Raw genomic sequence first — 13,889 nt, forward strand, 5'->3', positions numbered from 1 at the left:
CCACACAATGGAGGCCAAGACGGGCCCCGCGCGCCCCCGCTGCCGCGAGCCCCCCCGCGCGCCACGGGAGCCGGAAGGTTCCAGAATTGGCCCACCCGGTGGGGGGAGGGGAGAAAACGGGACCGCGGGCCCCCCCGAACTCGTCAGGCCGTGGCGGGTACCTCCAACCCCTCTCGGCAACTCCACTCAGTCATCTCGGCCACCCCCAAAGAGGAGAAGCCCCCAGTTCGGGCTTCCCGACCGTCGCCTGCGCGACCGCAGTTCCACCACACTTACCCGTGGACGCCATTTTCTCTCCTTCCTCCTCGTTCTCTCAACGTCCGTCTCCCTCTCGCTTTCCCTCTAGGCGCCGCACTGCGCAGGCGCGAAACTCGCAACCTCGGGCGCTACCATCGGGCCAGGCCACGGGGGTGGGGGAAGAAGGAATGAGCCACTGCTTTTTGGATCTTCACGCCCGAAACTGTTGTCCCAATCTTCTCTTAAGATCGCCGACGTGACGCGAGAGCCAAAATAGCACCGAAGGGGCCGGAGTGGGTGGTGAACCGGTGTCAGTGTCAAACCAGAGCGATTCCCCGCACGAGGCTAGGTCGTTCGCAGTGGTTACGTCCGCGGGCTCAAGGGACCGTCTCTGAAGAGTCTGCCCTGGAGGGAAACGGAGGCCAGCGGGAGAGGCTGGGGGAAGGGATCCGGGCCTAGAACAACTGCTGACTAATCGACGGGCGGCGGGCGGCGTGGGAGGGGGAGGGGGTTGCGCTTTGGCCGGTCGGCTGGGGTCACGCGCCTTCGTGCGCGCACGATGGGTTTGGAGACCCTGGGCCTCAGCCCGGAGCCGGAGTGCCGACTCCCAGCCGGGGGGCCCCGCCCGGCCCGCCGGTGTGGGGGGCGTGCTCCGCGGTGAGTACCTCGGACGCGTGGCCGGGGCCGGCGGGGGAGGGGACCGAGGCCGGTGAGCTAGGTGGGACACCCCGAACGCCTGGCCGGCCCCCGAGGGCCCTCCCCCAGTAACGGTCGGCCTTGAGAAGGTCCTTTAATCTTCCTGCATCCAATACCCTTGTCTTAACAGAAGGGGAAACTGAGGCCGAAGAAAGTTGAGTACTTTCCCCAAAGTCACAAAGCTGAGTTTGGCCCAGACCCTAGGATACCCACCAGCCCACTCTGTCCACCATCCGGAAGAATCCCTGTCCTTGACTTCCCATTCTGTGCTCCTGGCTTCCCTCTAAGGTAGGCAGGGCCTTGGGGTACTCAGCCCCATTTTGTGAATTGACGAAGCAGCTCCAGAGGGCTCAAGTCCCAGTTCTGTGTCTGTGGGCAAGTCCTTCACCCTTGTTTTGGTGCCCAGTAGGTGGATGGTTGTGAGGGTGAAAAGGAAGTTTGCTGCGACCTTAGACTCTACCCCCAGGCAAGGCTGTCAGCTGCCCACTTTCCCAAACCTCCCCCCAGTCGCATAGGTGGGTGCTCAGATCCAGTGCAGGGCAGGCTCACCCTAAATTCCTGAGCAGAACTGGAAGCCAAGTTCGGGGTTTTTTTTTTTTTTTTTAGTGAACACAGAAAAAGCACCAGCTGTGTGCTAGGAGTACCCTGGTCAACCTGGGAATAAGAGGAGCCCCTCCTCTTATGAATTCAAACTACCTACCTGGGGAGGCATGCCAAGCTGTGCTCATGAGATAGGATAAGAGCTATGAAATGAAGTGTCAGAGGGGAAAGGACATTTGAGCTGGGTTTCAAAGGGTGAGTAGGAGTGTGTCGATTGGAGAGTTGGAAGGAAAGACATTTCAGGCAGAGAAGTTTTCCTCATTTTCCCCGCAGGACCTGGCAGATGCAGGGGCTGCCCTTGGCAAGGAAGCTGACTAGGCAGCCTTCCTGTGTCTCTGGGATCTTGCTTTCTTCTCTGAATTAGCTCAGTAGGCATCCTGAGACAGAGGCCTGGCCAGGGGTGAAGGGGCTCCAGCAGGGGCTGGAGGACAGCCTAGATGTCATAGGGGAACATGGGGGAGAAAAGAGCTTTGCTTTGTGGGCAGGGAATGGCAAGGTTTGGAGCCCAGAACTTGGACCAGAGCGGTTTGAACAACTAACTTCCTATTGAGGCTCTTCTTTGGGCCAGTTGGCAGCTGTATGTGCATATGTGGGGATGAGGGGATGGCTACAGTTTACTGAGCAGGAACTGTAGGCTGGAGCCTGCCTTAGCCTATTTCTTTCTCTTCTCACACTATGAAGAAAGGATTTTCTTATTCCCCATTTCACAGATGAGAAAGGGAAGGCTCAGAGGCTGGGAAAGTTGCCCCGTCATATAGCAGAAAGAGATGGAACAGATATTGGTGTTTTATGTGAAGGGAGGAGTTGAGGCCAGAGAAGCTATGCTCAGGGTTGAGGAGGAGAAGATGCCTTAGTCCCAGGTCATTTTGTATGGCTCACAGTGTGGGACCCTGTTACCCCTCTGCCAGTCCTCCCCCACCCCCTCCCCAGTCTGCCCATTGGCTGGCTTTGACCCCTTGGTCAAGGGCAACTGAGGCCATCTGGAACCCTAAGACTGGGCAAAATGGAGTAGTAGTGAGAGGAAGGTAGTAGTCTGAGGGAACTAGGAAGCAGAAGGTGGCTAGAGGTGGCCCTGAATATGCCCTAGGGGAGCTCTACCCTTCTTTTCTACAGTCCAGGGCCCCAGTTAACTTCCCTGGCCCGGTACCAGGGCCCATCTGAACTCAGGACTTTCACACATGGGCAGGTGGAAGGGAAGATGGATTGGGCTCTGGGCTCCACTGTGGCCAAGCTGCTGGGCCTGCCTCTCCATCCTTAGTTCCCAGCACTGTAAAATGAGGCGGGTCAAGTGTGGGGAGTGAGAGAGATAAAACCTGCAGTAGTAACTGTTGTTTCCCTTACTCCCACAGCACAGAGTCCCGGGATCACGCTTGACCTTCCTCAGCCAACTATGCATGCCAGGGAACCCCCTGGCCTATTGTCTCCAGCACTGCCTCTTGCCTCCTCTGTCCTCATGCTGCTGATGAGCAGCCTGTGGCTGGTGGGGGCCGGCCCCAGCCTGACCCTGGCCCCGGAGCTGCTGCTGGACCCCTGGCAGGGTGAGAGCCAGCCAAGTGGACCTAGGAGAGTCTGGAGAGTTGCTGCAGGGTCTGCGATCAGTTGGTGGGAGCAGCATGGTTGTACAGGGGTGGGACCTAGTACCCTGGGGACGATGAGCTTAAACAGGAGCGTGCCCAGCTCATCCATAGCCAGGGAGGGCCAAGGACCCTGCAGAAGGGCCAGCAGGGTGGGGTGGGAACTTGTGGGGAGGAATTCTCTTCTGACAGCCTTCCCTCAAAATCAGTACTAAGCTTTCAGCTAAGCATGAGGATGGGGAGGAGGTGCTAGGGCTTGGAGGAGTGGTCCCCAGTTGAGCACTTGTTTGTCAATAATAACAACAGCTCCTGTTTATAATTGAGGAACCCAAATGATGCTCAGAGAGGTTAAGTAAATTGTCTAAGACCACACAGCCTAGGGAGTGAGGTGGCTCCAGGAGTGAAGCGGGAAGTCTCGTGACAATTTGTGCTTCCACCTGGGCATGACGGATTTGGTAAATTTTATAGAGCACCTTCACCATGCCTGACACACAGTGAGTGCTCCATAGTGAGTGCAGAAGACTTGAGTGGTTGGTCCTTTGTTCTGTTTAACACAACAGGGGTGTGGCCACGACATTTGGAAGTCCTTGGTCCCCTCTACTTGGTCCTAATCCCTAATAGTGATTAGGTGCTAGTAGTGAGCACACTGCTTCCTGATAAGGGGAGGCTGGTTTAGGAGGTGGTCCTGGTGGAGGCTGATCCCCCGACCTAGCACACCTGGAACAGCCTTGAAGGGTGGGGCCAGTAACCAGGCGCATAAGCCCTTCTCTCTCCCAGTGCACCGGCTGCTGACCCATGCCCTGGGCCACACGGCCCTGCCTGGCCTGCTCCTGAGCCTGCTGCTCCTGCTTGCCCTGGGCTGGCGGCAGGAGTGCCACCTGGGCACACTACGATTCCTGCACGCCTCTGCCCTGCTCTCCCTAGCCACTGGGCTGCTGGCTGTGCTGCTGGCAGGCCTTGGGATGTCCAGTGCAGCTGGTAGCTGTGGATACATGCCTGTCCACCTGGCCATGCTGGCAGGGCAAGGTCACTGCCCTAGATATTCCCAGGGGCTGCTGCCACCGTGGTTGCTGCCATGGCTGCTGCTTGCCCTGACCCCCCTGCTCAGCTCCGAGCCACCCTTCCTGCAGCTCCTTTGTGGCCTCCTTGCTGGCTTGGCCTGTATCCTTTGCCTGAGCACAGGGCCCGTGCCTGTGGGTACTGTGGCTAGGGCTCCGGGTGGGAAGGAAGTGGTACAACGGAGTCGGGCCCAAGCAATGTCCGGTGGCTGTGCACACATATCTGGGAGCATCTCCCTCTGGGCCATGCTCTGGGCTGGGGACTGGGGGCTCATGACCAGGTGGAGGAGCCAATTACAATTTAAAGGGCCCCATGGGAAGCCTGGGGGTGCTGAGGTGATCGAGGAGGCACTAACAGGACCCACTAACTTGGGTCCTGAAGGTGGCATCTGTGCCAAACATTCAGGAGGGAAGGGTTCAGGTGAAGAGAAGTGAAAAAGCGGGCCACGTGGTGGGCAGAAAGGGCGAGGGCCAGGGGCGGGAACAAGCCCGGGGTTCTTTGGGAACTGAGAGTGACAGTTGGCTGGAGGTGCAGTTGCCTTAAACATAGGCTTTTGCTCCAAAGATGCTTAATACCTGTGGGGGAAACTGCCACCAGAGACAATAGGCTGCCCCTCTACCCCTCTGTGGGGACTTCAAGGGAAGAGTCTGTTTCTGACACCAGCTGCCCAGGCCTGTCTGAATGGAAGCATGGTGGCCTGGCTGAGGCCATGGTGTCAGTGGAACTTTTCCTGGCAGAATCACAGACGTGAGCAGGCAGGCGGGTCCCTGGAACAGCAGTTGGGGTGGCTGAGGCTGGGAGGGCTGGATTGGGAGCAGGCACTTCTGGCTCATGCTCTTGGTTGAGTGGCTTGTTAGGTCCTCCTCTTTGTCTTGCTGTTGCGGGGTGAAGACACTTTTCTTCAGGGCCATGGGGAGTGAGACACCCAGGAATGACCGCCCAGCACTCTCGGCCTGGGGCTGGCCGTGCAAAGCAGACCCATCCCTGCCTGGCTTCGGTTTTCCTTGACCGACTGCCCTGCTCTGGGCAGATGCTGCCAGAGCCTTAAGGTGGCTGGAGCCCTCGGAGCAGCGCCTACAGGTGATGCAGGAGAGCATCTTGTGCAGGACCCTGGCTAGGTGCTGGCCTTTGAGGCTCCTTCCCGCCCCAGGCAGCCTGGCTGAGCTGCCTGTCACCCTTCCTGCTGGAGCGAGGTGAGGGTGATGCTGTGACTTGGCCCTGCTGGTCGAAACCATGGCGGTGACTGGTGGCGAGGCCCTTCTCTGCTTCCACCCTCGCAGGTCTGCCATCCCTGGACCTCCTTACCAAGTCTCCCCTCCGCCCTGGTCCCATGGCGATGGCACAGCCCAGCTCCCGCCAGGCCCGGGGCCTGTGCAGCTGACCTGGGAGGACCTGGAGGTGGGCCTGGATTGGGCTGGGTCCCGCTTCCCCCCAGGGGCCCCGATGTGGGCCGTCCTGGATGAGCAGATGCTGCAGGAGGGGATTCAGGCCTCACTGCTTGGCAGGCCAGTTGAGGAGACCCAAAGCCCACTGTGGCTGCCCAAGTCCTCAGTGTCCTCTCTGCGGTAAGCAGGGTTGGGGAGGTTGGGGCTCTGGTGTGGGGCCAGGGCTGCCCGGACACTCCCTCCTTGTCCACTTCACAGGCTGCAGCAGTTGGAGCGCATGGGCTTCCCCACAGAGCAGGCAGTGGTGGCACTGGCAGCCACAGGCCGTGTGGAGGGTGCTGTGTCACTGCTTGTTGAGGGGCAGGTGGACACTGCGCCCCTGGTGACCCAGGAGGAGGCGGCTGCCCACTGCAAGGGCCCTGGGCCTCCCTAACCCAGGCAGAGGGTGGGGGCACAGGCTTGGCCTAAAGGCAGGTAGCCTGAGTCCCTGCTCTGTCCACTGAGCCACCGTGGGATACTGGGGCACCCCTGGGGGCAGGGGAGGCCCCAGCGCATGCTGCCTGAAAGCTTTTTTAAGAATAAAAGCCAATTCATTTTCCAACCTGGGCCTCATCGGAGGCAGCAGTTGCATCTGACTCCTTTGTGTCGGGGTGTGGGGATGAACGAAGGGGTGAGCGAGCGAGCAGTGAGTGGCTGGCTGGGTAGCCAAGTGGGGAGGACATCTCCTTCATGTCCCGAGACACAGGGCTCCCATCCTGCAGTGTGAGTCCTCTTCTCCCAGGAAGCTGTGTCTTTAAGTGCTGGGCTGGGTCCCCTGTAGGGGCATTCTTCATCACTCCTCTTGTCCCCAGGCAGGCCTTCCCTGGCTGCCCTCTGTCTCAGGACACACTGAAGCCAGACGGGGTGGGATTCAGGCAGGGGACCTTTATTGTCCAGTACATATCTACCTCCCAGTATCTGTCACAGGCACTTGTGAGAGCAGGCAGCCCCTTCTCTGACCTGGGCCCCGGGAAAGGGTGGGGGCTCAGGAGGCAGAACTGAGGCAAAGAGCCCCCCCACCAACCAGAGATTAGGCAGCCTGGCCTCGGGGTTGGGAACCCAGCACCAGGAGACAATGAGAGGAGGGATCCTCAGGGAGCTCCCCGAAGTGTGGCTGAGGAGGGAGGTGGAGACTGCCCAGCTAGCATCCCTGCGGGTGGGAGGCCTGGCCACGCACCAGTTCTGGCCTCCACAGTGCCTTCGCATAGAGGCTTGGACAGCTGGCAAGAGACCTCGTGCCTGTGCCCTCTCCTCGGAGGCCTGGGTCACCCCATCTTACAGAGGGGAGCAGGCCCTTTATCAAGTGAGACCTCACCTCTTGCCTAGGCTGTCACTTTCCTCTAAGGCTCCAGTTGCTGCTGTGTCTCAGCCATGCACAGGGCGCCAGAGCTGAGATCTGCCCACCTCTGAGGCCTAGGTGGCAGAAGAGACCCTGAGGACACCAATAAATAGGAACTGGCAGTCTCTGGAGGAGCTGGCTTCGTCCAGTCTAGGAAGGGAAACTGGTGTGGTCCACCCCGAGGGGCCACCACCGCCCTCAGCCTCTCTTGTCCTGGCTCCTAGAGGCCACGATCCGGTAGTTGGCTGTGTGTCCTCCCCTCTTTCCCCGAAGGAGGCTGGGGATGCCTGTGCTGGCAGGACCTGCCCCGGACCCCAGCTCTGGTTCTGCCGAAGGGAATAGAAGGAGAGTCCACGTTAGGGGATCCACACTGGGTGTCCACTTCCTCGTGGCCTTAGGGGGTCCTGCAGGACTGGACACCCTCTGCCAGTGTACCCTGGAGTCTGGGAGGCAGAGCTGTAGGAAAAGAGGGCTGTCTACAGGCTAAGTAGTGCCTGCCCCCCACCCCCCAGGATTTCTCAGCCCTCCAACCCAATGAAAGCATCCAGGGCCTCTCGGTTCCTGCTGTCAAGTGGGGATAATAACCAGACCTACTGTGTTTATATGAACTGTTCTGCGTAGAGCAAACGCTCCATGTGAAACAGAGGTGGTTTTTTTTTTTTTTTTGCAGCACTGGGATGGAACACAGGGCCTCATGCGTGCGAGGCCAGCACTCTACCACGGAGCTACACCTTTAGTTCTTTTTTTCTGCTTTCCTAATTTTGGAGTGAAGGTGTGCTGTGTATCATACCCATTTTGTAGCTGGGTAAACAGAGGCTAGAGAACAGACTGACTGTTCTTGGATTAGGCCAGCAGTTGGGGGAAGGACTTAGGAGAGCCAGTTTCCCCCACTGATCTACTGTGCAGCGGCAAGCTGAACCCTTGTCAGGGTCTCATCTGTCTCAAAAATCAAGGGTGATTCAGAGATGGGGTGGATCAGGGATCACTGGTAGGGCGCTTGCGGAACATGTGCAAGTCCCTGGGTTCCATCTCCAGCACCACAAAAAATAAATAAGTAAATAAATAATAAAATCAAATCAGGGACATTGCCAGATAAGTCCCTGAGAGGGCCTAGGCAGCTCCAGCAATTACTTAAGTCAGGGTTGGGGTTGGGGCTAGGTGCTTGTGGGGTTGTGGGAGAGCATGTGAGGCACTGGGTTCGATTCTCAGCACCACATAAAAATAAATAAATAAAATAAAAGTAATGTGTCTAACTATAACTAAAAAAATATTTAAAATAAATTAATTAAAGGTGAAAATTCCAATGGGACTGTGGTGAGATATGTCCCAATCCAGATGTAAGCTGTACCCCAAAGTGAAACAGAATAATGGGCATTGTTGGCACTTGAAAAATTTCCTTCAAAATCCAGAGCAGGAACTTCATCCTCCAGGAATCCTCCTGTGCCTCTCAGCTCCGCCTCTTAAAGCTAAATGAGAGCAGGGTACTGTTTTTCTAGCAGGAGAGGGACACTTAGCAAGGAGAGCCCCAGGGTAGTGGCTGAGCCTTCAGAGCCATTTCCAGGACAGTCACGTGGACTCTGCCGAGGGCACCGCCAGGGCGTGGGCTCTGTCACTATCCTAACTGCCAGTGCCCACATGCCCCTCGGCTGAGACGTGGGATCTCCAGAGGAGACAGGCATGTACAGTCACTGTTGAGGGACAGCCTTATGGTGGAGCCTGGGAGGAGCGTGGCACCAAGCATTAGCTCCTGCACCAACTAGGGTCAAGACCTGGCCCCACCATGTCCCAGTTAGGTGGCCTTGGGCAAGCCACCAACTTTTGAGCCTCATCTGGAATGTGGAGATAACACTCCAGTTGTCACACTCTTGCGATAAACTAGGTTTAATGTGAGCAGGAGTGAAAAATGGTTTTTACAGTAAATTCTGGACTATATGGTCACTAGATTGGTGTGGCTTGGACTCAGATCTTCTGTAGGTCTGGTCACTAAGATTCGTCATGACATGATCAAATTTGGGGCCCTGTATTTTCCCTGGACCAGGTGGGGGTGTTATGCTGATGAAGTCCAATGAACCAGGGCCCTGGAAGACAAAGTGACCCTGAGAAGGCACGTGAGCCCTCTGAGCCTGTTTCTTTACCTGTTCAATGGGCATTGCCCACCTGGTGACCCTAGTGTAAGGACTGGAGATGATCAATGTGAATCCCAGCCCAGGAGGTAGCTGCCGCTGTTATCAGTGATTATAACCCAAACACAAGCACCATCTGGGTCTTTTTTCTTCTTCAGTGCTGGGCTTAGGCCCCGGCACTTGCTAAGCAAGTGCTCTACCACTGAGCTGTACACCCCCGGCCCCAGTGGGTCCTGTATCAGTCTCTACTCCTCTCCCCTATACTGGTCCCTTCAGGCCCTAACCCAAGCTGACTTCCAAAGGGGCCTGCCTCCAGGGCTTGTGGCCTCTGACAGGGGCATGGGCCTTCCCAGTTGCCTTCTTAAAAAGGTGCTGAGAGTCCGGGATTGGGTTCTTGGTCCTTTGGTCCCAGTGATCCCTTGAATCCCGTGGAGCTCAGGGAGGGTATGGAGGGGGGCAGGTATGAACTGGCTTTAGGGCAGGAGTCTGGGCGTGTCTCCATACCTTGGTCTCCCCTTGTAAGGTGAGAACAGGGCTTGTCTGGCTCAAATGGCCGAGGTCCAGGACAGTCATTGTGAGAGGAGTCACAAAGTTGGTGAATGGGCTGTGGAAGTGGACTCCACACACACTTTCCAGCCTTCTAGGCCTTTGCCCACGCAGGACTCTTGGACAGGATTGGCTCTCTCCACCCCCCATTCCACCTGGCACACCCAGGAGTCTTCCATGATCCAATGCAAGGGTCCCCTCTTCCAAGAAGTCTTCTCCAACCTCCAGCAGGAAGTGACAGCTCCTCACCTACATCCTTGGACACTGGTTTCCCCAAATCCCTGTAGATACGGGGATTTACTGCCACTGATGGGCAGCTTCCCAAGGCAGGAGCCCAGCTGCTCTGCAAGGCCCATGTGCCCACCTGAGCCTGGCATCCAGTATATGCTCCCTGTGATTCTGCTAAATAAAGGGGGCTTGGTTCTAACCTTGACCCTCTTTACTGCTTGGGTCCTCAGTTTCTCTTTTTATAAAAGAGATGTAAGTAAGATCATGTCAAGGCCTCTCTGCACTGATGTGTTCACTGGATGTCAGATGCGGTGGCTGGAGGTGGGCGAAGGGCAGCAGGGGGTGAGTAGGAAAGGAACAGAGCCCGGCCTTGGGGCAGTCAATCCATACTCTCCTGGTGCCAGCCACAGGCTCTAACTGAAGGGGCAGGGACACCCTCAGCCTCACCTCAGGAGCCAGGCACCAGGGCGGGTACTCCCACCTGGAGTCCTGACATCCTTCTGTGCCACCCCAGCCTGCCTTCTAGGACCTTCTTACTGTCGACCCTGCCAGATTCTCCAGCCCGACTCTCACCTCTCAGCAACCTTGAGGAACAAGTCCTCTGGGCTCTCTGGCCTCTTGGCCTTTGCTCTGCTGCCTGTTCCCTCTCCCCTGATCTTTGTCCTTCAGGTCACTGCCAAGACTTCACCTGGTCTAGGAAGCCCTCCCTGAGTGACCCCCTCCCACACACCAGCCACCCCACCATAGTACATCTCATCTTGGGTTTCAGAGCCAATGCCAGATCTGTCCCCAGCCCTGCAGTGCGCTAAGCTCACAAGGGCAGGGCTGCGTTTGATCTGTTGAAGCCCAGGCCAGCAAGGTGAGTGGCACAGAGTAGGTGCTCATCCACCCAAAACCAGAGCCCTCACTGTGCCAGTCACTGCCTAGTATGGGTGGACGGAAGGATGAATGGATGTCTGCTGGCCTGGGCCACGCATCAGGAGGCACCCTCTGCAGGCCCAGGCCCTTCCCAGTCCCTTCCTGGAAGGGGCTGCCCCTGCCTGCCCACCCTACCATTACCTGGCCAGATGATGGCTTCCAGCAGGGTGACCCGTCTGGCCAGGAGCTCCAGCTGAGCCTGCTGCTGCAGGAAGCTCTGTAAGCTAGGAGCCTGATGGGAGATTGAGAAGAGCAGACGGTGCGACTCTGGCCTCCAGGGCTGGGCAGGGAAGCTGAGGGGCGAACGGGGTGGGCAGGTGCCAGGTGTCTTCAAGGTAGGGACATTTATATGTCTCCACTGAGACCTGCTCTCCCCTCCCTAAGGTGGGAACAGGGTTCGCCTGGCTCCTCAGATGACCAGAAGGGTGGGAATTGTGGGGTAGATGCCTGGGGCGAGGGTCTGTTTTGATCCCTGAAAGGTAACTGCAGGACAGGTGAGGAGAACCAAAGTGGACACTGCAAGGGGGATACCTGGGGCCAGGAGGGCGCCCATGGGAGAGTCTCTGGAGTCTTAGGGGAAGGGGTCAGGATGTAGATGGTGCATCACACAGAGTCCTCTGGGGCCTGAATCTGGCTGTCACCCACAGTCTACTGCACTTCTGGAGTCGAGCTCCATGACCTACCGTCCCCTGGGTCTGGAGACTGGCTCTATCACCTCTGGATTCTACAGAGCTGGTCTGACTAGAGGCTCCATTTCCCCGTAATCCTCCCATGGGCCTGGGCTCTGTCTTACCCATGAACCTCTGCACTGCTGGAGTCGGGTCCGTTACCCACAATCCCTTGCTGATCTAGAGTTTGGTTCCATTGCCCATCATCTCTTCCAAACTTACAATCTGTCATCTCTGGTTCCCCACAGGCCTGGAAATCACATCACCCACAATGCCCAGAGGCCCAGGTCTGACCCCAGGTGGGGATCCAGGGTCTCCAGGGCCCCTCTTCACCTGTGGAGGAGGGGCCAGTCATTGAGAGATGGGTGGTCTTGGCCTCTCAGGACTTGTTCAGGCCTCATGACGGGGCTTAGGCAAGTCCCACCCCAGGATGGCTTGGGGAAGGCTGACAGGCAGCAGCTGGGCTGTATGTCCGGCTGTCTGTCTCTACTCACCATAGAGCCCAATCATTGTTTCCAAGATTAAAACCCTCTCAGCTAAAATCTTCAAAGCCTCGCGTAGTTGGTGCAACCCCTCCCCCTGTGGAGGAAAGAGACAGATGCAGCCGTGATGGAGGGAGGGGAGGGGGCCCTGCAAAGCCTGTGTGGCCAATGCCCCACCCAGGACATGCACCTGCAGTCTCTCCCCACCTGCGGTAGCCCAGGGCCCATGGACAGCCAGAACAAGATGGGGCGGGGACAAGGCAGGAGAAAGCGACCCCTGAGGGACCCATCAGAAAGTCCAGTTCAGTCCCAGATGGCTGCAAATCCAGATCCTCTGGAGGCAGGGGGATGCCAATCCACAGAGGCAGAACTGCTGTCCCAGAGCCTGTCCCGATCCTCACCCCAAGACTGCCACGGAGCCCACCCTGACCTCTGATCTCTGCTGCCCAACTCCAGTTGGTCTCGTTTCACCTGCATGACCTCTTGCTATGTCCCTGGGCCACCTCGACTCTCCTTTACTTCATATTCTGTTTTTCGTTTTGGCCTTGGGATTGCACCACCGATTGCTCTACCACTGAGCCACATCCCTAGCCCTTTTGATATTTTCTTTCCAGAGAAGGTCTTACTGAATTGCTCAGGCTGGCCTTGAACTCGCGAGTCTCCTGGCTCAGCCCCCCCCAAGTCACTAGAATGATGGGTGTATGTACTGCATCCAGCTACTTCCTATGCTTTATGTAATTTTGTAAAATTATTTTTTGTGGTTCTGGAGATCAAACCCAGAGCCTCCCACAAACTAGACAAATACTCTATCTAACACCAAGCTCTACCCCCAGCTTCAACTTATATTCTTTAAATCCACTTCTCAAATTTCACATCAGCCTCACCCTAATTAACTCTATCAGTGAGATCAGGCCACTTATAAAGAAGCAAAAATGCCAGGGGTGATGGTGCATACCATTTGGGAGGCTGAGGCAGGAGGATCGTGAGTTCAAAGCCAGCCTCAGCAAAAGTGAGGCGCTAAGCAACTCAGTGAGACCCTGTCTCTAAATAAAATACAAAATAGGGCTGGGGGTGGGGCTTAGGGGTTAAGTGTCCCTGGGTTCAATCCCTAGTAAAAAGAAAGGAAAGAAATGAAGGAAAGAGAGAAAGAGAGAGAGAAAGGAAAGAGAGAAAGAGAGAGAGAAAGAAAGGAAAGAGAGAAAGAGAAAGAAAGGAAGGAAGGAAGGAAGGAGAGAGAGAGAGAGAGAGAAAGAGAAAGAGAAAGAAAGAAAGAAAGAAAGAAAGAAAGAAAGAAAGAAAGAAAGAAAGAAAGAAAGAAAGAAAGAAAGAAAGAAAACATGTTTGAGTGACATTGCCTTCAGGGAACCTGTGCTTAAAATGCTGGCAGGCCAGAGCCCTTTCCCCAGAAAAGAGCACTCATCCATATTCTGGAATGTCTTCTTGCCTCAGCCTCCCAAGTGGCTGGGATGACAGGTGGGTGCCACCACACCCTGCTGAAAATTTTCAAAATGAAAATGTAGGGGAAAGTTTTAAAAAAAACACTGTTTGCAGCCTGCCCCCAACAGGTGGCTTGCTGTTTTCACTGGTGACACCCAGATCCCCTCCTAGCCTGGCTGCACTTTGTGCTTTGTGCCTGGGGCCCGCTGGACACCTCCACTGGGCTGTCACACAGATACCTCCCGCTTTTCCATGAGCAGAGCGGCGGGCTTGCTCCTCCTTACTATTTTAGGTCTGATTCCTCACTTCCCTTCAGAGCCAAAGCAGCACCCAGAGTCTCTTAGCTCCATGGGCATCTGTCCTGCTGCACCCCCCTCAGCTCCAGCCCCCGCAGTCTCTCACAACGATGACCCTGCTGGCCTCCTGTCTAGTTTCTTTCTCTTTCTCCCATGTTGTCCCTTCTCCCATCTGTTCTCCACATGGCCATCAGAAGGATATTTTGCAAAGAAAAAAATTCGACCATATCACTCGGAGTACTTCAGTGACTCCCCGGATGCC

The 13,889-nt window shown here is 56.4% G+C and overlaps 3 protein-coding genes across 26 annotated transcripts in view; 1 reads left to right on the top strand and 2 right to left on the bottom strand.

Annotated features, from left to right (window-relative positions):
• The window catches only part of Ewsr1 (EWS RNA binding protein 1), a 26,842-nt gene extending 26,266 nt beyond the window's left edge, over positions 1-576 (bottom strand). For 4 of the 6 annotated variants that reach the window (XM_015500210.2, XM_048784928.1, XM_048784926.1 and 1 more), the window contains exon 1: positions 277-380. In XM_015500210.2, the coding sequence (XP_015355696.1) occupies positions 277-289 (13 nt within the window). In that variant the 5' untranslated portion in view covers positions 290-380. Of the gene's footprint in view, positions 1-276 lie in introns of all 6 variants that reach the window. The other 2 variants (XM_048784930.1, XM_048784927.1) reach the window with 1 other exon arrangement.
• On the top strand, positions 406-6,152 carry Rhbdd3 (rhomboid domain containing 3). 5 transcript variants are annotated; one of them, XM_015500216.2, is made up of 8 exons: positions 720-894; positions 1,064-1,221; positions 1,540-1,728; positions 2,883-3,071; positions 3,885-4,268; positions 5,197-5,359; positions 5,447-5,731; positions 5,810-6,152. In XM_015500216.2, exons 4-8 carry the CDS (start codon positions 2,924-2,926, stop codon positions 5,982-5,984), a joined length of 1,155 nt encoding a protein of 384 aa, XP_015355702.1. In that variant the 5' UTR covers positions 720-894; positions 1,064-1,221; positions 1,540-1,728; positions 2,883-2,923; the 3' UTR covers positions 5,985-6,152. The 5 variants fall into 5 exon arrangements, with proteins under 5 accessions (XP_048640900.1, XP_015355704.1, XP_015355701.1 ...); XM_048784943.1 differs by lacking the exons at positions 720-894; positions 1,540-1,728 and adding an exon at positions 406-545; XM_015500218.2 differs by lacking the exon at positions 1,064-1,221 and having other exon boundaries at positions 637-894.
• A 303-nt stretch (positions 6,153-6,455) lies between these two features.
• Positions 6,456-13,889, bottom strand: part of Emid1 (EMI domain containing 1) — a 41,204-nt gene continuing 33,770 nt past the window's right edge. For 4 of the 15 annotated variants that reach the window (XM_048784941.1, XM_048784939.1, XM_048784936.1 and 1 more), the window contains one exon: positions 6,456-7,255. In XM_048784941.1, the coding sequence (XP_048640898.1) occupies positions 7,004-7,255 (252 nt within the window). In that variant the 3' untranslated portion in view covers positions 6,456-7,003. Of the gene's footprint in view, positions 7,259-9,556; positions 9,880-10,885; positions 11,746-11,906; positions 11,992-13,141; position 13,889 lie in introns of those variants that run through there. The other 11 variants (XM_048784937.1, XM_048784933.1, XM_048784938.1 and 8 more) reach the window with 9 other exon arrangements.

Source organism: Marmota marmota, unplaced genomic scaffold, assembly GCF_001458135.2.
Source record: "Marmota marmota marmota unplaced genomic scaffold, marMar, whole genome shotgun sequence".
In the NCBI taxonomy this organism is placed as follows: Eukaryota; Metazoa; Chordata; class Mammalia; order Rodentia; family Sciuridae; genus Marmota; species Marmota marmota.

Coding starts and splice junctions, on each gene's coding strand:
- Rhbdd3 (XM_048784943.1), top strand. CDS start 2,924: ATGCATGCCAGGGAACCCCCTGGCCTATTGTCTCCAGCACTGCCTCTT. Junction 3,072..3,884: donor GCTGCTGGACCCCTGGCAGG/GTGAGAGCCAGC, acceptor TCTCTCTCCCAG/TGCACCGGCTGCTGACCCAT. Junction 5,360..5,446: donor ACCCTTCCTGCTGGAGCGAG/GTGAGGGTGATG, acceptor CCACCCTCGCAG/GTCTGCCATCCCTGGACCTC.